Here is a 27,025-nt window from a genome sequence, read left to right on the forward strand (position 1 = left end):
ACCCTTAAAATGAGGAAAACTAAAATAAATAGTGAGTTCAATAAATCTTCACGCTTTCCTGACTAGTCAAGTAGTTAGCGCACATGCCTTAGATGCATTAGGTCCCGTGTTTGTTTCTCTGTGAGAAAGCATCAATGTGAACGCATTATAGTAGTTCAAATTCCCCTTGCAAACTGTAGGTCTCCTCGTATACACCCTCACTGCTGACAAATGGCATAAATACAGATCATTCAATCCACATATCTGTCTAGAAATAAATTGATTTGTGATACGATAAAATGTAGATACAAAACCAATATTATAAAAAAATCTTGTTTCCGCTACTAAAGTCCTTCGCGGTCATTACCACTGACACCATGGACCCTTGAGAAAAGCTCTACTCGAGGATAATGATAAAAATGGACAACAACACGATTCCGTAGAATATTATATAGGATGTTACTGAACCATACCGACAAAATGTAAGAGGTGATTCCTCACATCAAAATAAGAAGAAAAGTTCATATGGCCCCAAGGGGAAAAGTGCATAGCTTCTGGGCTAGTGCTGTCCAAAATAGACGAAAAGCTAAATTTCAACACGTGTTATTTCGAATTTTTTTTTAAAAAAAAAAGTAGAGTGGCGATGCGGAATTTAAAAAAATGCATATTTCATCAATTTGAAATGGAAGTGCGAGGGATTTCCTATCTGGAATAATTCCCGGACATGCTCTCAACAGAATTTTCAGATATGCTCTGAATTCATGGCGGTCGAAAATAGGCAAAAGATAAGCCTTGACAACAGTGAGCAACATAGAATGCTTCAACGGGAAGTCGGAACTCAATAGTAACAAAAAAATACTTTTCATATTTTATTCCCGAGAAACATTTGTGTACCTAGAATGGTCTATACTTTTCGTCTTATCTTGGTGTCAGGAACCACCTCCCAAACGTTGTCGGTGTTGTTTTGAAACACCCTGTAGTTAGCATGGAGGCAATTTGCAGATATCTTCAACGATTGCAGAGCCGAAGGCTTGCGGCGAACAACCAGTCGCTGTAATGTGATATGGGAGCATGATTGCCAAGTTTTGATGTAACTTCACTGGAAAATATTGTAGTGTAAGTATGCGTGGAGCGTGTTTGCTTTGTGCTCACAAACGTGTCACACACACTAAATAAAAATTCAAAAATTCTTAGATGGCATTGTTACCCATTAAATATGTACAATTCACATACTGCTTTCATAAGATATAATTGCAACACTCTCAACAGCAAATTAAATGTCTTAATGTTTAACAGATTCACAATTCACACTCTTCGTCCCAATTGTCTGGAATCATTGGTTGGAGAAGTTGGTAGAATTCGCTGACAGGGCATTGCTCACTGCAACCAGGAAGTTTCAGAATTTGAAATTCCGTCTCATAAACTGCAGTAGGTTTATATAGTAACTGTAAATAAACCAAAAAAACTAATATCAAAAATATTAATCTACACTCATATGCGGTTTTTACATTATACGTATGTATACGCTATCTGTCAAAAGGGTAAGAATCAGTGTTGTTAAAATGAACTTTTACTGGTATTACTAACAAATTACTTGCCACAAGTTTTGAAATTCCATGCGCTACACCTAACTTGGTCATGACGTCGGAATTATTGTTTTTAAATAAATTGTATTAATTATAATAATCTTCCCTCTCTTTTCACCCTTCGTTTGAAAATCAATCAAAAAGGATAGTGTATATCGTATGTGACCGATGAAATTTATTTAATCTTGACCAAACCTGGAACGAATTTAATTCGTATATGAAATGTTATGATACACTAGCCTTAGGTTCCAAAATTATGAGCCATTGAAGTTAAAGATAGTTTATTTTCGGCAATTATAATAATTATAATTTGTATTGAGAACAAAAATAGCTGGAACAAACATGTTGGAAATTGAGGTGTAAGAAACTAAATACTGAGACAGTTTACCAGTTATGTTGTGAATGCGGTGATTACTTATAATAATGATGTTCTTTATTTAAAAAAAAAAAAAAAATCCACCAAAGATGAATTTTTCGCCAATAAGTAAAATTACAAGTTCTGTCAGTTCATAATTATCAGTACTAGTAAGGAACAATTTCATATGTGAAGTGAGTTAATATGCGACATATATATATACATGTACAGTATATTTGAAAATGTTAAAACTTTCTTATTAAACAATATTTTGTGTTACTTAACCAACGACTTGTTGTAGTGCCTCCCCCCCCCCCAGAACTCTCCAGGTGACGTAAACACAGCCACCCGAGTGACGTCATCCTACAGACTGGCAACGATACTATCCAGTTGACAAGCCTACCAAGTGGGTATAATATGCGAGCAACAGGAACGTCTTGTTCACTTGCAACTCATAGACAAGGAGCAAGTAATGGGCTCCCAACGTGAAGAAAGAAGGATAAACATGTGCTTCACTGCCTGAGATAACTTTAAGTATCGTTATTTTGTAAGAACAGTGGACGAATATTTAATCAATATCTATATTATGCTATACTTGAGATGTATAAATGAGTATTGGGCCTCAGCCTAATAAATATTGTGATTTTTAATTCAATGGGTTTGAATCATTCATTTAGTCGGATGCTATTCACTGTTAGCTTTCCTTGCAGGTGGTTTTTCTTTGTTCCTGAGCAAGTTAGGAGGAAGCGCACTCCTGCTATTTGCTATCCTGCCGGCATCCAGTGAAATTTTCGCTTGTTGTGAGGGTTTGTTGGTCCCCGGATCATTTAATTTTGGATGTTATTTTATGATCATTTTAATGAAATGAGCTGACGTCCATAGACTGAGTTAAGACTAGTAGCTATCTTCTACCTTCAGACTCTAAAACACTTTTTAAAAAACCGAATGTAATGATTTTGCTCACTAATTTCCTTTAAACCACTGCACCGGCTATTCATGATTCTTATTACATTATTGAACCCCGGTCTAACTTAGATTTTTTAGAACATTTTCGGCAAGGAAATGAGAATGGATGAAGGTGACAAAAAAAATCGAAAATGGTGGACATGAATGTAAATGCGTATCCTAAGGGGGAAGGGGTTCAAATACTTTTCATAAACTTATTCTCCTACTGCGAAAAACCGGCATTTCAGCTATATATTTACATTATTATTATTATTATTATTATTATTATTATTATTATTATTATTATTATTATTATTATTATTATTATTATTATTATTATTATTATTATTATGGCATTTATTCCGAAGTTGGGCGTCCGCTTTCGCTACGTTTTTTCGCTGTTATCTCCTTTCCACACTTTCTGTAATTTGTTATTAGGTTCATTAATCCGTGTTCTTCACAAACTTTTAAAAGATTTTGCTCGTTATCAACGTATTGCTTCACAAATGTTAAAACTGTTAGTTCATTGCCCTTGTACATTCGCCATGTTGATAACATAAATGCTTGTTTCTTTCCCACAATGCAACTGTTCGGTTACCTTGCGCCAAGTAGTTCCCTCCGCTCACCGTATAGTCCCAAGTTTATAACCGCTTATATATAACAAATAAACAGATTTTTCGAGACTCTTATACATTATCAAACACACAAACGATCAAATTATCCATACCTTTCCTGTAAATTTTAAACATTTTGCTGGAAACGGACGCCCAACTTTGGAATTTAACCCATTATTATTATAGAATTTTATTAGCGTATAAATGAAAAGAAAATGTCAAAAGATGGGACTGCACAGAGAAAACAATGTATGTGGCGTACGTAAAATCGTGTTACATGCGTAAATCCTCTTGTTTTTTGACTTAACGTACGACTATAAGCAGTGATTTATTTGTGGATTTTGTAGAGGGGGGGAATATTTATGAAAGATTGTGTTTCGTATAACAGAACAACTATAAAGTCAGGTTGGGACAACGTTATTTTTAAACTTATATACTTTGAAATTATGGTACTAGTTTCATAGCCAGTTTCCAAGTTCATATTTTTTCATTTAAAAAAAAAAATTATGATAAATGTTGGTAGGGACATTAGATAAAATTTGGTTAGGTAGATGAGATCACATTCGTTACTTGCCTTGCTACTTTTCGTCCTACTGCTGAGGACAAGTGTGCAGCATCCAGCAAAAGCCCTATACTTATATTGCAACCTGCATAACTTGTCATAACAAGTGTCACACTCCTACGTAAAACTGTTTTATTATGACAAGTAATTCATTAGTCCATTCTTATTAGGTATTTGAAGACGAAATTCATTGCCCGAACAATAAATACTACAAAAGTTAAGAGTTACCATTATTAACACTAGGTCCCGAATCATTTTCATTTTTCTGATGAGATGTCTCTAATGTAATTTCGGACGTTGCACTATCTTCAAAGCCTCTTACTTTGTGTGATAATTACTTGCTTCATCGTCAGGAGTTTTTCTTTTGTTAAAATATAGTCTAATATCCATTTCCTTTTGTTCTTTTTAACGTCCTTGTCAACGAAAAAGATACCAATTCACAACTGCTATGACTGCTCACTGATTACTGAAAATGTTTTTTTATATTATTATTATTATTATTATTATTATTATTATTATTATTATTATTATTATTATTATTTATTATTACTGTGCTACTCAGATTAAGAATGATAAGTAGTGATGCCAGTTGAAAGATTTTTTCTTCGGGAAGCAATTCTATAAACAAAACCAACACAGCTCGCGACAATAAACATACTGAAAAAATGAATTATTGTACTTTAAAACAGATTGTATAGCCTAAGAAAGGGGGAAAATATCTTCCCAGGCTGGGAAGACTGAATTAAATCTAGAGACAGGGAACTCAAACTTAGAAGGGGGGAAATTCCCAGGCTTCCCTGGCTACAAATAAATCCCTGACTATAAGTAACAACATCCTGCGCCGAAAGTATAACTGAAAACGAACGTTTTGTAATACTTTCCGTTTCACCTATATTTACTTTCCGTATGAAATAAAGTATTCTATATATGCGGTAAGGATTTCATATACAGATGGACGTATGTAACATACAACTGACGTACGTAACATACGTATATGTATGTTATATATGGAAGACTTTTAGATGTCATACATCCTGCCGCTGCATGATGTAACATCTAAGCGGGAAAAGGGGCAGTACCTATATAGCATATGGATTACCTATGTTACGTACAGATTTTCTTAGTAAACTTATGGATTCCGTATATTTGCCCAATATACCGCTGTCTGGATAACAGACTTTTCTCAATGTGTACTAATCGAGAGATACCATCGAGCTGAAGAAAATTAAATACTTGAAGGTAAATTCTAATGAGAAAAAGCTATTTTGTTGTTAATATTAAAATTAAAGCCATACTAGAAACTTCGCGGTTTTAAAACATCATCAAGTATTGATCTTTTAAAAATATAGTCTATCTGATATTAAAAAGTGTTACTTAGAAGAAAACTAACTGAGATACCTATACCTGTGTTTTTTGTTCTTAGATATGTTAAGCTATTAATGTATGTATGAATTACAACTGAGGTTCATCCGCCATCATTTTATCAGTTTTTAGATTAAAATTACTACACAATAAAACACTATTTATAACGAGACCGCGGAGGTTCAGTAGTAGAGCGCTCACCTCTATTGTGTGAGACCCCTGGATCGATCCCAGCACGCGTCAAGTTGATTTTGCGGTGAACAAACAGCGTGCTCATGAGTTTTCTCGGAGTTTTCTTGTTTCTACCCGCTGTTTTCATCCCACTATTTCATTCATTGTCATCAGCACTGACTCCCTTGGCCTCTGTGCATAATCAGTGCGGATCGGTGGACGTTAAACTCAAAAAAAGAAAAGAAAAAAGATAAATGGAAAATAAAAATAAAAGGAAAAGAAGAAAAGCTTGTAACGAATATGGGTGACTGACAAGTAAAGTGTTCAAATGGATGAATCAAGTTGCGGGATGGGACTTAGTGCACCTCATAGAGGATGTAAAAGTATGAATATGTGCAAAGTTATAGTGGCTGAGCGTCATAAAAAAACAGAGGGGGAGGGGGTCAAAGTTGGTGGGATAAGGACTATGATACGCTATTGAAATCCATCAAATAAACTCTTGAATCACGAAAACAGTGAAACATAGACAATTCAAACGGTGATAGTTTCACATATTGGCAAAATATGATGGGCAGAGTAGATCACGAACCTCTGCCACCATATTAAAATCCTCCATTTTGAAATCTGTGATATGTTTTGAAATGGAAAGGTAGTCATGTGATATATCAATTAGGGCCAGCATGTTCTCAAAAAGTCAATTATGAACTTTAATGATCGTAATAACGATGACTGAAGTTCATAATTTACTTTTTGAGAACATGCTGGCCCTAATTGATATATCACATGACTACCTTTCCATTTCAAAACATATCACAGATTTCAAAATGGAGGATTTCAAGATGGCGGCGGACGTTCATGATCTACTCTGCCCATTCTTCTTTTGCCAATATGTGAAACTATCAACGTTTGAATTGTCTATGTTTCACTGTTTTCGTGATTCAAGAGTTTATTTGATGGATTTCAATAGCGTATCATAGTCCTTATCCCACCAACTTTGACCCCCTCCCCCTCCGTTTCTTATGGCTCTCAGCTGCTATAACTTTGCTCATATAAATATTTTTACATCCTCTATCTGGCTTATCAAGTTCCATCCTGCAACTCAATTACTTGTGAGACGAAGATCTGCAGTTCAAGGTATAAAACTTCAATTGAGGTTAAGAAAAAATATATTGACTTGCCTGGATTTGAGAAATTAGGGCAATATGAGATGATAGGTAATATCTATTATACAAACGTTAAATGCATTTAACACTGTCTGGTAATATGTGTGTATATTAATATTTCACAGCAACTCTGGTAAATTGAATAATACAAAACAAAAATATTGTCACATGAAACCTTGATGATTGTTCACCGTAGTAACTGCTAATTGATTAGTTGGTAATTACATTTAACTTGTAACTTAGTCTTCTAGTCAACTTCAATTGAAACTTTCTGTCTCGTGCAACAGTCGAATGCAGGAAGTATCGGAAGTAATGTATGTACAAGGTCACGGCAACTTGAATATATTAGAGCACTGCATAGTCAGTCGTAAACAACTTAAGAATAATGTCGTTATACACTAGAGCAATTTAAAACTAAACCTTGTTTACCTGTATGACATATCCATGATCCAATGTATTATGAAGTTCAATAGCTAAGATAGCTCCAAAATCAGGTGAAGTGTTTATTTCAAATCCCATGGCTCTCAAAGGAAAGGCAATTGTAAGATCGTGTCCTGAGTAAACGAACAGTTTTCTGTCTGGTAACAAAGTTCCGTTGATTTTTTTAAATATGTGGTCCAACAGTTGTTCAAGGATTGGTCCTGCAGAAAAGGATAGTGGAAACTCAAATTTAACGCTTCATGCATTTGAAATTAGCATGTATTTCTTGGAATTTCGTTACAGTTGTTTATAATGGTGTTTGTGAATTAACCGGATAGATTAACACTTATTCCGGAGGGCAACTAAATTTCATCAATAAGATGTTTGATCGTAACTTGGAGTGGCATACATTGTAGGAGCAAGCATTTTTTAAGGTTCGATTATCATGGACCTTATTCTTGACATATTTCAATTCTGCCCAATAGCAACAATTGCTACATCTTATGAAAATTGGGTAATATCTAAGATTGAAGTAACAAAGATATCATTTTAAGATGGAGTAAGTCAAGTTACTGTCTCTGAGTGTAACAGTATATCCCATTGGAAATCTCAAATATAGAATACAGTGTTTCTTCAAAATCTGATACTTTTATGAAGAAAGTCATCGTTAAACATGATTCATAAGATGCAAGTGGATTCAAACTTTATCTTTGACTAATTTCAGTCCCAAGCATCATCACCCATCAGTAGTAAGGCCATAAGTTGAGGACACTTTTGTGACCTTGGGTTCCTGGCTCAAGAGTCACGGTTCCTGGTCCAAGTCAATGGTGTTCTGGTACCTAGGACCACCCCATCTAAATGTTGGCAGGGATATCTTGGGCCACACCCGAAATTTTGGGAGTGATACATAGGACGACCTCAAAACTGAAAATTTAGTATGATGGTATAGCTCTAGGCCATGTACCTCTGTAAATTTTGGTGGTCTATCTCGTTCCATTTCGTGGGTAAAAGTTGTCAAAAATGTAAATTTCGGAAGTTTTTGAATTATTTTATCCTCTTTAAATAGACCTTATTACCTTATAAGGTTATGTGGGTTTGTACAGGGATCCATTCCTTTCATAAGGTAAGGGTACATTGATCTACTCCTCTTAAATTTTGGGAGAGGTACATAGGACCACTCCTTAAATTTGGGAATAGTCACAAAACAAACTTTGATAAATGTTTTCTAAGACCCTAATATGTACCACTGTAAATTTGGAGTTCCCATCTTGTTCTCTTTTATGGGTATAAAATTGCCAACAAAAATCAGAAATTTGTAGGTTTTGACCTAATTTATCCGCTTTGATGAGGATTGTATGATTATTAGTTATTGTATCGGATATTGGCCCTAATTTAATTTCTTAGATGAAGCTTTACAATAACATATTGTTATAATAATAAAACATTTTATTGCACAAACATCTGCGACCATCAGATGTATTACAATCGTCAGAAATAAATAGCTAAAAATTTTAGGGTTACATATATAACATGCCATAATATAAACAAAGATCACTGTATAACAGACAAAGATATTTTAACTATCAAGTTTGAGTTCGAAAAAGTCGTCAACATTATATATAAAATTATTAATAAGTTATTTTTGTACTTGCTTTTGAAAGGTCAGAAATGGAAGTTCTCTTAAAAATATAGGAAGAAAATGATAAATTTAACTGACATATAGTAAAAGGTTTTTTGTGTCTTATTATATTTACATCTAAATAATCCTAAACGGTTTCATGTTTCTAGTTTGATATGTATAATAATACCCGATTCATTGTAAATATGATCGTTTTCCTTGATCTAAAGCAAACATTGATATGAAAATTGCGGGAACTGTCATAATTCCTAGTTTAACAAAGCTTGACCTACAATATTCACGACTAGGGAAACCAGCACCAATCTTACACATTTCTTTTGAATTTCGAATAGATTTTTGATCGACGACTGTAATCCTCTTAATTTTAAGATGGGTACATTGCCCTACCATTTAAATTTTGGAATTATTAAAAATTCTTATTGAGAAATATTGTTTACAATTTAAACGTATAATTCTATAAAATTGATTGATACGGCTTATTAGCTTTTATGGGTTAAAAATGCTATCAAAAGCATATTGTCAAAAGTAACAGTTTAGAATTGGTACGTCATTTAAACTTTAGCGGAAAATTTTAATTAGGTTTTGATCTATTATATATGTGATAAGGTTTTATGTATTATATGTTTATATAGAGAGTGCAGAGGTCAATTCTCTTTCATAGAATATGAATACATTGATATTTTCCTATTAAATTTGAAGGGAACCTCTTAAATTAGATAATTATCAAAAATATTTATTGGTAAATGTTCTCTAGGATTTGAATATATACTTTAAATTTCGTTGGCCCTGTTCATTCCCTTTTATGGGTACGAAATTGTCAAAAGTAACATTTTATGTTTGGCAGGTCCTGTTTATTCAAGAGAAAAATGGAATGTAAGACGAAAAAAGTAAACTGCAGACTATTTTGAAAAGAAAAGATATCATTACAGACACATCATGAGGGATGGATTCGAAAAAAAATAATAGAACGAGTTACACCGAATGAAGGCTGAAATTGAAATATACGAACAAAATAATACAAAATGAAGGAAAGGAAAACTTGCTGTTAAGGGATCGCTGGCCACAGAAGAAGTAGTAGAAGAAAAAGAAACTTTTAAATGTAATGAGTTGTTATTTAAGATAATATTCAACAATATTCGGAAGGAATGTTGTCTTCTTAAAATCTTTAAAAATCTCCAATGGGTAAATTTCCAAACAATTGTAGCAATCTGCTTGCCAAACCGCGATATAAGTCATTTTATCTAATTAAAGCAGTAAAGCAAAATACACTTTTCATAATCAAACATTACAATTTGCATATTTGTAATCAGATTTCGTACCAAACATTTGAACAACTTATTGCAAATAATAATAGGTATTTAAATAATTAAAAAAAATACTTACATTTAAACCAATTCTTTTTCGTCAACAAGCATATTTTCAATCGCACTATACAGAAACAAACGTCATGTTAGCATTATTACCAGAACGATTTATTTATTGTCCTTGAGATGCTTTGTGATGTATATTTTTGAATGCTACTAACAGTCTTGAGTCCCATGATGCATTATTCTTGTTGATCGTTTAATAATTTTTTTTATAATTACTATTTTAACAGAAAACGACAGCATGAAAGAACGTTATAATGCAATTTTTGAAAATTCATTAAAATGAAGAGAGATAAAATTACAATTTTGTCGATAAAAATACAATAGCTTCTTGTAACTTTATTGTGCATTTCTAAGAATATATCAAATTTTGTAAATTAACATAATACAATAACGTATATCAACTTACATACTGAGGAGCAAAATGTTTTACGTAAGAATTTTATATTTTGAAATACGGATTTTTTCAGTATAGCCTCATTACAGAATCTAATAATCTTTGCACATGTGTAAATTTGAATGCTTTTGGAAGAAGTATGATTTTCATTTTATCTTTGTGGGTTTATAATGACCTTGTCATTTCCAAAATTACAATGGAATTATTTTGTTTTATTTTAGTGTCCCGTGAACACAATTGAATAAAGAAGGTATGTGATAAATCTAAATGAATAATAAAGGAGTCATTCCTAAAATGAGATGTGGGGAGAAAACGGACAACACTGAGAAATAACCCCCCCCCAAAAAAAGAAACTTTTTAGAAACAAAACTTATAAAATCCACTAAAAGGAGAAAATATTATTCATATGCGGATAAAGTTAAGAAACTAAGAGAAAAACATTATATGGTGCAGTTTATAAAAGCATTGCATTTTTAATATTTTATTTTTAATATTTAATTAATATTTTATAAACTTATAAAATCCACTAAAAGGAGAAAATATTATTCATATGCGAGTAAAGTAAAGAAACTAAGAGAAAAACATTATATGGTGCAGTTTATAAAAGCATTGCATTTTTAATATTTTATTTTTAATATTTATTCAATATCTTCGAATAATTTATTTACCCCTATCTTCCTTAACTTGATATTAGTACATAATATCAATTTGTGAGCCTGTTCATTTTATTTTCTAACAATATTTTACAAGATTTATAACAATTCTGTCAAAATATTTGTAAAAGGATAAATAAATATGCATATATGATATATTTATCCACCCATTTTTATCCAGCCATAGTATGCATGAATATTGGTTTCACGCTCTTCCGTCAAAGAGGTCAGATAAAAGTATCTAACCAAAAATCAATCATTATGTCTTCTACTGAAGTAACACTTAATTAAATGATATTATGGTCTACGCATAACGCAAATTTTACAATAAGTCGATAAACTAAAACAAAAATTAAGTAAAAATATTGAATTGTCGTAGGGTTTACGTAAATGTACAAGATTTCAAAAATCTAGATAGCATGGAAGTGAGCGAAATTTAAATTACAAACTGTGACTCTAACAAACGCGAAAGTAATGTAACAAACATAATAAGAACACGAGCGTAAATGGTATTACTTTCATGGCCTGGAGATGAACCAGAAATTACTTGAACCAGAAGTAAGTAAGATCAAATCAAGCTTCCTTGTGGATCTACCTTTCGCTATAAACCTTCTTAAAAATTACCCTATAGTACTACGTCTTTCAATAAGTATTATGATTGTACGTACCTCCTTTTAGTCTCTTCATTTTGTGGTTAAAAGTAAGAAATGTCCAAAGAAGTTCTGTTGAACGTTTCATTTGGAAAGGATACACTGGACATGTCCAGTGAGGAAGTTGCAAATTATTCATTTCCTGCAATAATTAAAGCGATATATTAATTAATATGCCTACAAGGCCTTGAAGAATAGTTTATATCGGAGGATATTGTAGTTGAGAGTATTCATTTGTTAATACGATATTAGCTTTAATTCGGACGGAGATATTTGCATTAGAAATTGTGGTCAGTTGGAAACAGTTAAAATTCTGGATGTAAATTTTGTTCTGAGAGAATCGGTGACGAACTGAGAACGTGGCTTGTCCTGCTTCATGACCAAAGACCCCACCAAGCTGTGATCTTTGTTACTACTTTCAATTATTAAAGATATATTTTTTAATTATTTAAAATTAACAGTTGAGTTCGAGATTGTGATCGACATGGGACTAACTAACTAACTAACTCTATGGCCTATGGAATCCGGAGGTTCAATGCCGCGTTCACAAAAGCTCTCCACTGGCTTCTATCCTTAGCTGACTGCATCCAGTTTCCACTTTGTATTCCTATCTCTGCGAGATCCATCTTAATATTGTCCTCCCATCTGCGCCTAGGTCTTCCTAATGGTCGTTTTCCGATTGGTCTTCCAGTCAAGACTTTGAAACCGTTTCTACTTTCTTCCCTTCTAGCTACATGACCTGCCCACCTAAGCCTCCTAGACTTGACGACCCTAACAATGTTGGGTAAACCGTATAAATTATGTAGTTCCTCGTTATGAAGTATCCACCATTCCCCATTCCCGTTTCTCTTGGGTCCGAATATTCGTCTCAGGATCTTTTTCTCAAATACCTTCAGTCTATGTTCTTCCCTCAGAGTTCTGGATCGACATGGGACAGCTACAAATTTCATCTCTCACATGACCTCTGTGCCAAACGGCACGCTAAATCATCCCACCAATCAACGAAATGACGAACAAAGTTTACATTGTCAAATTTCCACAGTATTCAATATGTTGGAAGAGGGAGTGATACTTATGATTTTTTTTGTGTGTGTGTGTGCGGGTTTGCTTATTTCAGTAGTGACATCACAGCAAGAGCATTAAGAAAACATGCTTTTCAAATCTTCAAAGCTTGCCAATGTGAGAAAAATTATCTGGCGCAGACCTACGATTACAAGTTAAATCCAAAGCTCGACAAGAAAAAAGTGCGCTGGTGTTTGTTTATTGTTATGGCTAAAAATGGCAAGGGGTGCCATGATTTCCAAGAATCCTATGAATGAAATCACTCGTCGTTAACATTCCCACTAAAACTAACTAACTCTATGTCTTATGGAAACCGTAGGTTCAATGTCGCGTTCACAGAATTCTCCACTGATTTCTATCCTTAGCCAACTGGATCTAGTTTTTACTTTGTACCTAGGTATTCCTATTTCTGTGAGGTTCATCTTAATATTATCCACCCATCTGCTCCTAGGTCTTCCTAATGGTTGTTTTCTGATTGGATTTCCAGTTAAAGCTTTGAAAGAATTCCTACTTTCTTCCATTCTGGTACATGACCTTCCCACCTGATCCTCCGAGACTTGATGATCCTAACAATGTTCGGTAAACCGTATAAATTGTGCAATTCCTCGTTTTGAAGTTTCCGCCATTCCCCATTCCCGTCCTTCATGGGTCCGAATATTCGTCTTAGGATCTTGTTCTCAAACACTTTCAGTCTGCGTTCTTCACTTAGAGTAAGCAATCATGTCTCTGTTTGCTACCCTTGATTTTCTTTATAGCGTACTCCAGGACAAAGTTGAATAATAATAATGACGACGCATCTCCTTGTTTCAGGCCATTCTCCACGTGAAAGCTTGTGGACAAGACTTTTCCTACCCAGACATTACTTTGGGATTCATTAAACCTATTTTAATTAATCTAATTGTGCTAAGTGAACTTTGTGGTGGACAAACACCGTGTGCATGGGCTTTCTCGGGATTCTTCCACTTTCCTCATTCCACGATCTCATCCATTTCTCATCATCACCGTCTCCTTTAGCCTAGCCGGTATAATCGTGGGACGTAAAACTTAAAGGTTTCATTTCATTTCATTAATCTATTTAGATTTTTTTCGGTATTTCAAATTCTGTAAGAATGTTGTACAATGTTTCTTTCCTAATCGAGTCGTAAGCCTTTTTAAATCAATAAATAATTGATGTACCGAGGTATTGTACTGTACTCCTACTTCTTTCCGAGTATTTGTCGAATGGTAAATATCTGGTAGATAGTTGATCGATTCCGTCTAAATCCGCAATGATAATCTGCAATTATATCTGCATATGGGATCAATCTTCCTAATAGAATATTTGAAAGGATTTTATAGAAGTTGACAGAAGAGAAATGCTCGATAACTATTACAATCAGTTTTGTGGCCTTTCTTTTGAATTGGAACAGTGATTGATTCTTTCCAATCTTGTGCAAATTTCTCCCTGCTCCAGATAAGGGGAATGAGTTTGTGTATCTAGTTCCACAATTCTTTGCCTCCAGCTAAATTAACTCGAAATTTCATAAACAGTCGAATGTAGTAAAATTTCGTCTACACTCTGGAGATTTATGTTTCTTTAATTTCTTTATAGCGATTTCTACTTCTATTCGGGTAGGTTCTGGAATATACGTTCTGCTGTGTGCATTTCCCTTTCTCCACGAACATTAGATTTTGGCTGCGTGTAAAGCAAATCGTCAAAAAGATCTTTCCATCTATTTAACATGCTATCTGTATCAGTGAGAACTGTTCCGTCGGTTTTCTTTAATATATAAGCACAAAGTTTCTTAAATACGTTGATGTCCTTATACATGTCCCGAATGTTTTTGTTATTACAATTATCTTCAAATTTCTTAATTTTAGCATTCAAAAAAAATCTTGTTACTTTGTTCTGAAAGTTTTAGAAGTTTCCCGCCTGATGTCGACGAAATTTTGTGTAGTTATTTCATTCAGATTTTGTAGCCAACGCAATTTAGCCTGTTTTCTCTTCTGTGCTAGTTTAGTGCACTCCTGGTCGAACCATGGTTTGTTTCTACGTATATCCGTGTGCTCCAAGTTTCCTTTTGCTGAAATTTTAATGCTATCTCTGATTTCAATCCAAGCATCCTCAACACTAGTGCATTCCAACTCTTCTAAAACCGAGAATCTATTTAAAACTTCAACCAGGTGCTTCCCTCTTATTTGGCTCTCCTCTAATTTCTTTAAATTAAATCTCTCCGTTTTCAGACATTAAATATTTCCTTTATTCAACGATAACTTCTCTCTTATTATCAATTCTACTAGGTAGTGATCAGTGTCACAGTCAGCTTCTCTAAACGACCGGACATCAATTATGCTAGATTGTCTTCTTCTATCTACTAAAACGTGATCAATTTGATTATGTGTTTTCCGTCTGGTGAGGTCCAAGTGTATTTATGAACGTCGCGATGTGGGAATTTTGTACTCTTCACGATAAGATTTTTGGATGTTGCAAAGTTCACGAGTCATTACTTTCGTTATGCAGACTTTCATTTCCTATAATCGGTTTTAAAATAACCTCTCGTCCTACCTTCGCATTGAAATCCTGTAATAAAATTTTCATATGGTATCGCGGGAGTTGGTCAAATACGCATTCTACTTCTTCGTAAAAACTGTCTTTTATATCGTCATCCTTATCTTCTATTGGAGCAAGTACATTTAAAACAATAATATCACAGCACCGATCCTTAATACTAACAAAAGAAAGTCTGTCACTAACAAATTCAACCCGCTTAATTGCTGATATTATTCGTTTGTGAACGGGAACCCTATTATTAATTGGTGGTTTTTAACTCCTTCCTCGTAAAAGAACGTAAAATTTCCGGACTTCACTGCTCCATTTCCTTTCCATTTAAGTTCGTGAATTCCTACTAGGTCCATCCTGTATTTCTCTAACTCACTCTTACGGATTTTAATGCGCCTGCCCTATAAAGACTTCTAATATTCCATGTTTCAAATCTCATGTTCATTTTATTTTGCCGAGATCGTGCCAAGTTATCAGTCCTGGACCGAGATTTCTGTGAATGTTTCTGAATAGGTGCCCTTTTTTACAGGATGAGGTTTTTAGCCTCACCCAAACCTCTAAGCTGGAGGACCACTCCTTGTCGTCTGTCCGCGACTGCTTATTTAGTATATTCATAGCTAACCTCTAAATCTAGAGGTCTTCTCCTAGATCCGGAACCTGAGTACGCTTCATGCTATGGTGACAGAAACCCCATTACACAGTTAATCTTCCCATTGCAGTACAAAAATATGAATTGAAAATGTGTCTGAAGATAGGAAAAATTCTTACAGATGACATTACAATGAAACTATTTACAAGTATCTGGTAAAAATAAAGAAAACTTTACCGCCCTGCTTAAGCTAAAAGGTTTGCTCACTATTCGTCCTCATTCCCAGAGCATAAAAGAACTTACTTTGACATTTTTATTATTTTCATCGGCTCTGAAGTGAACTTTCTATTCCATATTTAGGTAAAAACATGTTACACGAAAATTTCAAAAATACTTAAATATTTATATTAGCTGGAATTTTGTGACAATCATTCGCAAATAATTACCTTTGTCATGTTAATATTTTCCAATCTCCGTTTCCATTCCATCATTAGGAAGATTATTATCTGCTTTAAAAGGAATAGAAATGTATCTAAGAAACCCCAGGGTCTACACTTGCAGTCATTTTAATTGAAAATAAACTTATATCTGTTATAAAACATCAATCAAACCTCTATGATAAGTTAACTGATTTGTTTGCTATGAAACCAAGATATTTGGAACTTGGTTACTAGCAATAAAATGGATTCTTCATATGAAAAGAAACACTATTTTGAACACTATTGGTGATTTATTTGTTTGTTGATTGGTCTTTGGCGTCCCTTTTCAGCACAGATGGTATATGAGATAAATATTTAATTAAGCTTCCGGACTTTCATCTAGAATTTTGCGGAATAGGCATTAAGCAGAGTAGATCTATTGTGTTGGTCCTCCATTCTCTTAAGAGATGAAGTAAATATTTGATTAAAACTAAACCTTGTTAAGTCCACCTTGATAAACATCAGAGTAGAGCAAAAGGGACCAACATACAGTACTAGCATCAATTAACCGCTTCGCTGGGTTAAATTAAGTAAAAATAGTAATGCGTTCCGTTAGTCAGGTCACTTTTTACTATTACGAAAGCGCTCTTTGATATTGGTCATTTTCGATGATTTTTATATATCCCCCTCCCCTCTCCATGTGGAAACGGTGTCGGAAGTGTCATTGTTTATCTCAGCTACCCCGAACACTATGATTTCGACACTCATATTGGTAATTTCGATCATTTTTATATACCTTCCCCCTCAACCTCCCCCAACTTGCTGGCCTGAATTTGGATTAAAACGGCATCAGAAGTGTCACTGATCATCTGAACGACCCCAAAAGCTATAGATTCGTCATTAATATCGGTTATTTTCGATCATTTTTAAATGTCGCTCCCCCTCCTCCAACCTTAAGTTACATTTTCAAAGTGATGACAAAAACCATCTGTGATTCGAACTTCATCTAGGTTGAAAATTTGATAGAGATCGGTCCTGTGGTTCAAGATTTATTAAGTTGTATATATATATATATATATATATATATATATATATATATATATATATATATATATATATATATATATATATATATATATATATATCCTTCTCCTTCCCCTCCCCCCTAAGTTCTAACGTCAAAGGGAAATTATAGAAAGCATCTCAGGCCCAAAACTCATCTGGGTTGAAAATTTTATCGAGATTGATCGTTTATTTCAAGAGTTATTAACTTTTATTTACTTTCTAACTTCTCCCTAACCCTCCCCTAAGTTCTATCGTCAAAGTGAATATATAACAACCATCCCAGGCCCAAACTTTATCTATGTTAAAAATTTAATCGGGGTTGGTCGGGTGGTTCAAGAGTGATGAAGTCCCAAAGACAGTCACTTTCATTTTTATTTTATTTATTTATTTATTTATTTATTTTTACATATATCTCCCCCTCTCCCAGTTGATGAAATACGTTACACTTTTAAAACAGTTGGAACAAATATAAAGGTAACCAAGAAAGTTCTGTCGCTTTCTTTGGAGGTCTGTGTTCAATTGGTGCTCGCACCGTGAATTGAATGCGAATGGAGATAAGGCGAAGGTCAGCTGTTGGTATGAGTATATCCTACATACTACCTGGTTGTATCAGTTCAGTTACACCATGAACTTGTGTAAGGACAGCGTGAACATGGGACCTCCACAAAGCGTCCTAAGGGCGTGTATGCTGTACTAGTTCAAACTTTGGTCAAACGCCGCTGCAGCGGAGCGGAAGATATTGTAGGCCTTTGGTGAGGGTGTCATGACAACGCAGACAGTGCAGCGGTGGTTTAACAAGTTTGAGGACTGTGACGAAACACTCGAAGACGCACCACGTGCCGAAAGATCAACACATGTACAAAATGAAAATCTTCAGGCAGCAATTGTGGCGAACAGTGGCCAGACATGTGAGGAACTGGGACTACAATTCAGTGTGAATGGAAAAATCATTCGGCAGCACCTCCATCATCTTGGGAAGCGCTACAAGTTGAGCCGATGGGTCGCACATCATTTGACTCCGGGCCAGAAGGCAACGCGATCAGACAACTGTGTTTCTTTGCTGTCTTGCCTGAGGAAGGAGCTATTTCTGAACATGTTGTTGATATGTGATGAGAAGTGGATCCTGTACGAAGCTCCATGGCTCCGTCATCATTAGTTAGCATCCTATGAACCGGTTTCAAAACAGACGAAACCAGCACTGCACCAGAAGAAGGTCCTCCTGCGTGTTTGGTGGACTGCTTACAGCATCGTGCATCGGGAACTGCTACCTTCTGGTCAAAGTATCAATGCAGCTGTGTACTGTCAGCAGTTGAGCCCTGTTCAAGAAATACTCAAAACTGTGGAGTTGGTACTTTTGAATGGCAAAAGGGTCACACTGTTACAAGACAACGCTAGATTCCAACTTGCTAGTATGACCCGGCACACCATCCTACGCCTTGGATGGGAAACACTACTGCATCCGCCATAATGCTCGGACATTGTACCGTCCGATTATCGCCTGTTCAATTCCTTGGACAACCGCCTTAGAGGACCCCAGTTCAAATTCCTAGTAGAGGTGCAGCCTGCACTTGATACCTTCTTCGCTTCACAGTCCACCAAGTTCCACCACGAAGAATCCATGGCCTTCCAGAACGTTGGCAGAAGGTCGTCGATGCTGATGGAGACTACTTTTTTTTTTTTTTTTTTTTTTTTAATCTTCCAGGTACGTCTTAGGTGACATATCGATGTTCGAAGGTGGTGGGTGTAAAAGCAACAGAACTTTCTTGGTACCGTTATAAATATCACTCTTATGGAATGAAACCTAATTTTTTCTCACTCTGTTATTCCCTATATGCAGTATGGCAATAGATTACTCGAAAAGGTTTAATATTCAGTTTTAAGAAAACACCAAAATTTAATAGGGATTTTGTTGTGGTAAATAGTTTTTGTCTTTCTACGATACATATAACAAATATGCTGGTAAGTATATCTTAGTTTTTCACTTATACCATTTGTTAGTGATTTCATCCATAAACGGACTTTTTTCTTCAAATTAGAAAACTGAATTGGTTTCTGTAACACTTTATTATCGAGTAGGATTTGTCTTGAATGAAAGTTGAATAAAACAATTGAGTGTTTATCATTGATTAGCTGCAAATTGAGTCTATGTTTTCTAATCAAACAGATCAGATTGTAGTTAAAATAAGACAGTAAACACTAACCTGTATTCTTAGTGTATGATATAGTGACACCACTCCAAAAATGTCACTAATATTTTGTCCTGTGTACAGTGTTATATATTTATAAAGATTATCGCTTTCTTCTTTGTACTTTTTGTAGTCATTTGAATTGAACATATTGGCCAATTCTCTCAAATATGCTGGGCATTCTTTTAGTTGGGCAATAACCTGAAAGATTATAGTATTTATAGGGTAATAATTGTACAGCACAATAAGGTAAGTAAGCTGTAAGAAAAGAATTTTTTTTTCTCAGTACGCTACAGACATTTGTTTCAGAAAGAGAGCATTTCCATGTTAGCCTTAAGACGACAATATTTCCCATATTGCACCGGAAATTGTAATCTCATTTTCATTTCTTGAGCATGCAGGCGATAGTTATCAGTTCAGCTCAATTTAGCCACCAGAAGTAAATTGCAAAGACGCAGGAAGTGAGCTAGCTCGTCTACATGAGTTGGCAAAATTGTAACAAGTTTGAAATTGATTATAACCAAGGATGTTATAAATAGAGGATCTGCCCACATTTATCTTCATCCTATTAAATCGATGAAGCCAAAAAACAACCGAACATCGGCACGTCTGATTGGCTACTCTCGTTTCTGCAATCGTTTGATTGGCTACTTTCGTTTCCACCATGATTGTTGGCTCAAAACATTGCGATCCTATTGGGCGGAGTGGACAGAGTAGGGGGTGGCGAAACTGTGACGTGTGGCTTCAAGATTTTGTTGTAAGGGCAGATCCTCTATTTTATAAGATCCTTGAATTGTATTGTTAAACAGTAAACGTAGAAACAACTAAACCAAAAAAAAAAAGTGTAACAGTGCGTACATCACTACTTGTAAATACAGTAACTCGACATTTAATTCACTCGAGAAAATTGTATGTTGATAATAAGTAGTAATTGATTTAAAAGAATTCGGGTTTCAACATTGTTAATTATGTTTCAAAGGATCCTTGAAAATTGATCATCTTCTCGTGTGCAGCCATATTCGTAATATCTTCTTACTTCGTGATTATCAATTGTTTTGATTTCAGGTTGATGTGAATAAAAATGGTTATATTACAATTTGGTATTAAACAGCTTAAAACGTTGATTACATGTAATGTAAATTCTAGGAAAAACTTGTAAAATTTCTAAACATCATACACCCTGGATCCACACCAACGCTAACACAACCGCCATCTTCGAATAAAAAGTGATTTATCAGTAGATTTCGGATTTTAGGACAAATGTCTATTTTTTTTTTTCCTTTCACAGTACGGCAATAAAAGTTTGGATCTTTACGAATTATGAAAATTAAGGTTTATTGAAACAATGTTTTAGTGACCTAAAATGTCCTAAAGGAGGTGTTAGCACCTATGTTTGCCGTTTTTTGTCCTATAAAAGCCTAAAATAACCTAAAACAAGAGAATAGCATTTTTTCACGTATTTTCTTAACAATTAAAAAATAAATATTTTATTTATAAAATATATTTTGTAAAAGTTTTGTGGCAAATGTAACATAAAATGATTCATCTCTCTCTGTTCAATACTTCGTCAGAAACTTGTCAGAGCAGAAGAACCACTTAAAGCAGCATGTGGATGGTGCAAAACATAAGGCTAAAACTCGTAAAAGTAATTAACAAAAGCACTGTTAACCCAACCTTCTACATCTTCAACTACGAGCACATTTAATGCAGAACTTACCAAAGCTTTAGTTCCTGCCAACGTCCTGTGGAATGCCCTTCAGAATAATGTGTTTCGACAATTTCTACAGAAGTGGTGCAAGCAGCCGATTTCGTCTGAAGCAACGCTTAGAAATACAGTGCACTCGCTAAGATTAGAGAGGACATTGGCGATTCCTGCATTTGGGCAGGCGTCGACGAAACAACAGATGCATGCAACAGGTACGTAACAAATGTCGTTGTAGTTAAACTCAATTAAGATGAACCTTCACCTCCCCACTTGATCAGCAGTAAGGAAATCCAGAAAGTAGATTCGCAGTCAATTGCTTACGTTAAAAAAAAAAAAAAAAAAAAAAAGTTTGAAACTCATTTATCTCGATGGTGTAGATGATTCCAAAGTTCTCCTTCTCTGTACCGACGCTGCCTCTTACATTATTATTTCCCCTAAATGTCTGAAAACCTTCTACTCCATCTTCATTCATGCTACTTGTATGGCATGCTTTTTCACGGGATTTCCGAAACCATCAGAAGTGAATTCTCTGAAGTAAATAACTAATTTCAAACATGAAGAAAATCTTCTGTAAAGCTCCAGCCAAAATTGCCTTTTCCAGGAAAAAACTTCCCGACATCCGTCTTTCTCCCCAACCTGTTTTAACACCCTGGGGAACATGGGTTGAAGCAGCTCTGTACTACGCTGAAAACTTGAATGCTATTGCGCCTGTTGTTGAAGAACTGCCTGGTGAGGATAGTAATGTGTATTTCACAGCTTTGAAGGAGCTTGTGAAGGGTGCAGTATTGAAGAGAGATCTTGTGTACATAAAGGTAAAATTTTTCATTTTTGTTTGTGACAATTGCCAAATTGGAAGGCAAGGAACGAACACTTGTTGAGCAGGTGATAGTGGTAAAGGAAGCAGAAAGAAAACTTCAAAATGCTACAGGAAAAGTTGTTGAAAAAGTGAAGGGTAAATGTGTAACTATGAGTGAGAAAAACCGAGGATTTGATATGTTGGATCGCACGGCAAGAGTCTTGACGGGACAAAACGAGATGCTTCCGGAACAGGGGCGTAAATAAGGGCCCCGCAGACCCTGCATTGCGGAGGCCCCAAGCTATCACGGGGCCCCCAAATCGTGATGTAGGATGTAGAGAAGGGGCCCCATTCTACGTTGTCTGCGGGATGGCCCCCCAAACCCTTAGCTACGCCACTCTTCCGGAGTACTTTTATCAAATGCAAGCAAATTCAAATATGCAACTATAACATCGGTTTCAGTTGAGAGATCTTTCTCTGCAGCGAAAATGATTTTAACGTACAAAAGACACAGATTGACTGTAGAAAACTTGGAAAGAGCTTTGGTCATTTACTGTTCCGTGAACTATGAATATGTATTGTTTGAAAAACACAAATAAAGATGTTTGGAAAATTTATAGTTGAAATTTTAGAGCCTATTTTTTTTTTTTTAATTTTTAGCTCCTATTTTCGTATTTTAAGGGCCTATTTTAGGCGCCAAAAACAAGTTTTTTGTGCCTAAAATTCCGACGTCTATTTATCAGTTAACACAGGCATGTCACTAGAATTTTTTCCTTTCTTTCTTACCTTACTTCCTTTTTCCTTTTAATTATGACTGACAGTTTCCTTAACTGTGAGCTAAGGATACAGATCTACGATATTCCTAAATTTACTTGACTCTAATCTTGTATTTTTAGTTTTCCTCTTAGGTGTTCAATAACTGTTACTTCCAACCAGGGTTGCCAACTTCTCAAACCCGCTCATCCGTTCATTCACAGCTTGAGTCCTTCAAATCCAATTTCGTTAAATAAGAACCTTATTTCTGTTAAAACATGTCCATGTATTTTTTTTAAAAAAAATCTATATTTAGCAATATTATTGTTAAGGAAACAATATAAGGTTGATTTGAAACTAATTTAATTTATTTCTGAACAGACTTAAACTTGTTTTCATTTTAGCACTTTCCAATAGAGCAAGTTTTTTTTTTTTTTTTTTTTAACATAAGAGTAAAATTCTTTGCAGGTAATATGAAAGTTAAATTTTACCATTAGTTCAGATTTCATTAAATTTTCAGACACAATTTCTTCCATCGGGCCAGGCATTTCCCATCATTCTAACGTAAGCACTCTTCCACAAAATGCATTGCTTGCAGGTATTGATGCTAAATTTAAAAAAAAAAGAAACTCAGTGGAGTTAGGTATAACTTGAAAAAGTTTTAACCATTTACAACTAAGAGAAGAAAACTTATCAATCTCTCTTTGCACTTTTTTTTTTTTAAGTAGTGAATTCTGAATACAGCTTATCAATGTTTACGATAACAATAATGACCGAATTGTTGCTTTTAACCAATAAAAGAAAACCAATGTCAAAATTATTAGTTCACCCGTACATTTTCAATAGCAACCCGTATCTGAGTTATTCAACACCCGTAAAATACGAGTAAAATTCGTACAGATGGCAGCCATGCTTCCAACTGATCAATGTTTGACGTAAGATCATTCCTTCTCTCTCTCGGAGAAGGGACGCGGAACAATGGACAAAGCGGGAAAATATCGGGCTGCGAATGTACTGTATTAACAGGATATGTTTAGATATGACATCCGCTAGATTTAGTCTATAAGACTATCGACATCCGCTAGATTAGGCTATAAGACTATTGACATCATTCTTCTTCTTCGTCTGCTGCTTCGCAAAGGTCAACCCCCTCGGCTTCTATATCAATGGACTGTTATGATCATACCTGTGTCGTTGCCATGGTGATCGCTACTCTGAAGTGACGCTTTGCTGGAAGGCTGAAAAGCACTTCTTAAGGAAGAATTTAAACTGGCTATACAAAGAAAGATCCTGTATATATTTAAATTATGTTGATTTATTTGCATATAATGCAAATTGAACGTGTATTAATAGTGTTGAGTGACTGCGCTATTCGGAAAGTACGTACAACATGTACGGAACATTTATACAGGAAGTACGTATAAAACATACATTTCCACTTATAGGCCTACGTTTGCTGCGGGATGTTATGTACGGTTGTACGCCAACTCCAAAAACTACAGGATTTACGCATGTAACCTACGTATTTATGTACGGTACGCTATATACATTTTTTTCTTAGTATATGCTACGTAACTACGAGCCAAACGGGACACGTTTTCTTCTTTTTTCTAAAGAAAAAGGGGGATATTTTGCGTCCTGTTTGCAGGTTTCTCAGGATACACAGGATACACAACAACTTCCTGAAAAATGGGACAACCTCGTTAAAATGAGACGTTTAATCACCCTACAGTCGACCCCCCCCCCCCCCAGAAGAGGAAAGTTTTTTTTTTTTAATTTTGTATATAAATTAAACCCATCCCAGAGTTTGGAGCTCTTAAAAGTAGCTCTAAGTAGTAGTATTACAACCCACCGCCCCCCCAGAAATCCGTCCTGGATCCGCCCCCCTTAGTTCTACCGTACTCCACACTCGACCTCACGCGGAAAAAAAACGCACGGAACACTTGTTTAGGTAATACTATTGAAAAGTAAACACAAAATATCAACTAGCCTACTTACCTCATCCATATCGGTGGGTTTAGTATGAACAGGTATTGGTTGCCACTTGAGTTCTGAATTCCACATTTTGTCCTCTTTCGGTGGATAGAGTCCAGCCAAGAAACAATATGCACTTGTGAGACAACGGTCCACATTACTGCTGGAGACATACACACTATCTGAAGAATATTCTTGCAAGAATTCTTCATATCGCTCTCGGACAATTGCTCCAAGTTTAAACATTTGTTGTTTCCCAGACTGTGAAAGAAATGTTACGGACACAAAAATGTCTTAAGAAAAGATATATTAAAGAGGGTTTGGAGTTATTATGTGTGATTCCTTTCTTTCATCTTGAAATGTAAAAGAACTATTAGTTAAACCCCAAAACCCTAATTACTTACTGTCAGTGGCGTAGGGAAGGGGGAAGGCCAGAGGGGCCGACCCCCCCCCCCCTCAAAGAGGTCCGACAATGTACTTCCGTACTTTGATGTTTGAAATTTTTTATATATTTTTATGTTTATATGTTTTCTGTTTGTAATTTTTCTATATGTACCTATAACAGCATTTGCCTCCCCCCCCCCAAACACACATCCTGGCTACGCTACTCCTTACTATGTTAATGTTTCTTGTTAATAGATAAGACGAATATAGTGTTTGTCTCTTTCCAAGGTACTTATGTTCTCGATCAGGTGTTTCTGGGTTGAAAACCTTCAACGTCATTGATCAATACGCTATGTTATTACCTCTTCTATGAAACATTTCGGCATATATTATCAATTTTTTTTTATTAATGCAACAATGCCTTACATTTTCCATTTAGCAAATTTATCCAATTTTTGGTGTAACTTTATTACACTGTTACGACAGTATTTGAAAGAAAGAACATATTAATGTCGATTCATGGTCGGAAACAAGAAATATTAAATCAGAAATAATTATGTAATTATAACGAAAAATTATCAAAATATTTCATAACTCAAGAAAAATCATTACTAATTTTTCAGCAAAAATTTCTACTTTCAAAATATCATTCACAATTTTCAAATTAATTTTCATTACACAAAATAAAATATGAGTATTGTACTGTATGCAGCTGAAATATTGACATTACGCAAAAGAATGAAGAACAATTGGACGCTTTCAAAATATGGATGTGGAGAAGAATGAAAAGAATTTGCTGGGTCGAGCGGAAAACGGATGAGAGGGTGGTAAAAATGGTAGGGGAGAAAATAACAGAAAGGAAGAGAAACTGGTTTGGACATAGGCTAAGAAGGAACTGTACACCCCTACCATGGACGTGCTAGAGGGTATGGTGGCAGGAAAGAGAGGGAAGGGGCGAAGAAGGCTACAATTGTTGGATGATATCAAAACAGAAAAGCAGTATGTAAAAATGAAGAGGTTAGCTGAAAAGTTGAAGCTTCTCAGTTGCAGTTGCAGCCAATGACCTGTCGATAATGACATGAAATACAATGTCTTTAAGTAAAGTTATGAACGTGCTAAATATAGATTATAACTACTGCATCACAAACCCTCATCTTTGTGTTTGAACCGGAAGTTACTAGATATTCCACTTCCGGTTTCAATAATACATTCGTATAGTTTAGAAGTCTATGTTAGTTTTACAATACAAAACATCATTTACTTGTTTCAGATGCCATTTTAATAATATACATATTGTTTAGTAACTTCAAAGAGATTACCTTTGTTAGCTGTCCCCAGCCGTCTGGCCAGTAAACTGAGGCGTTATTGTATGGGTCTGTAGGATAAGCTCTTTCTGGAGCTCTTTCTCCATGTCGAAATATCTAGAATGAATAATTTTACGTTTAGAACAATATTTATTTTCCGCCCAATCGTAAATCTATACCGCTACTTACGAAATGTCTGCAACATATGAGCTGTGTTCAAAAAGAAACCGAACTTCTGTTATAACATCATCTTTATTGTTCATTATACATTTTAAGCACTCTTTCGCTCAAAGTAACCCCCTCTACGGACAATATAGCGTTCCCAACGCTTCTGCCATTTTTCGAAAGCTTCCTGAACGCACTTTTTAGGATGGTGCGCAGGTCTC

General features: G+C 35.1%; 1 protein-coding gene across 1 annotated transcript in view; it reads right to left on the minus strand.

Annotated features, from left to right (window-relative positions):
• Positions 1-1,176: 1,176 nt before the first annotated feature.
• The window catches only part of LOC145685068 (uncharacterized), a 93,579-nt gene continuing 67,730 nt past the window's right edge, over positions 1,177-27,025 (minus strand). The window contains exons 9-14 of the mRNA XM_081757412.1: positions 26,655-26,756; positions 24,976-25,212; positions 19,739-19,924; positions 11,882-12,005; positions 7,167-7,378; positions 1,177-1,424 (exon numbers count right to left, since the gene is read on the minus strand). Coding sequence (XP_081613538.1) covers positions 1,278-1,424; positions 7,167-7,378; positions 11,882-12,005; positions 19,739-19,924; positions 24,976-25,212; positions 26,655-26,756 — 1,008 coding nt within the window. The 3' untranslated portion in view covers positions 1,177-1,277. The remainder of the gene's footprint in view (positions 1,425-7,166; positions 7,379-11,881; positions 12,006-19,738; positions 19,925-24,975; positions 25,213-26,654; positions 26,757-27,025) is intronic.

Source organism: Thermobia domestica, chromosome 5, assembly GCF_964235325.1.
Source record: "Thermobia domestica chromosome 5, izTheDome1.hap1.1, whole genome shotgun sequence".
NCBI classification, from domain to species: Eukaryota; Metazoa; Arthropoda; class Insecta; order Zygentoma; family Lepismatidae; genus Thermobia; species Thermobia domestica.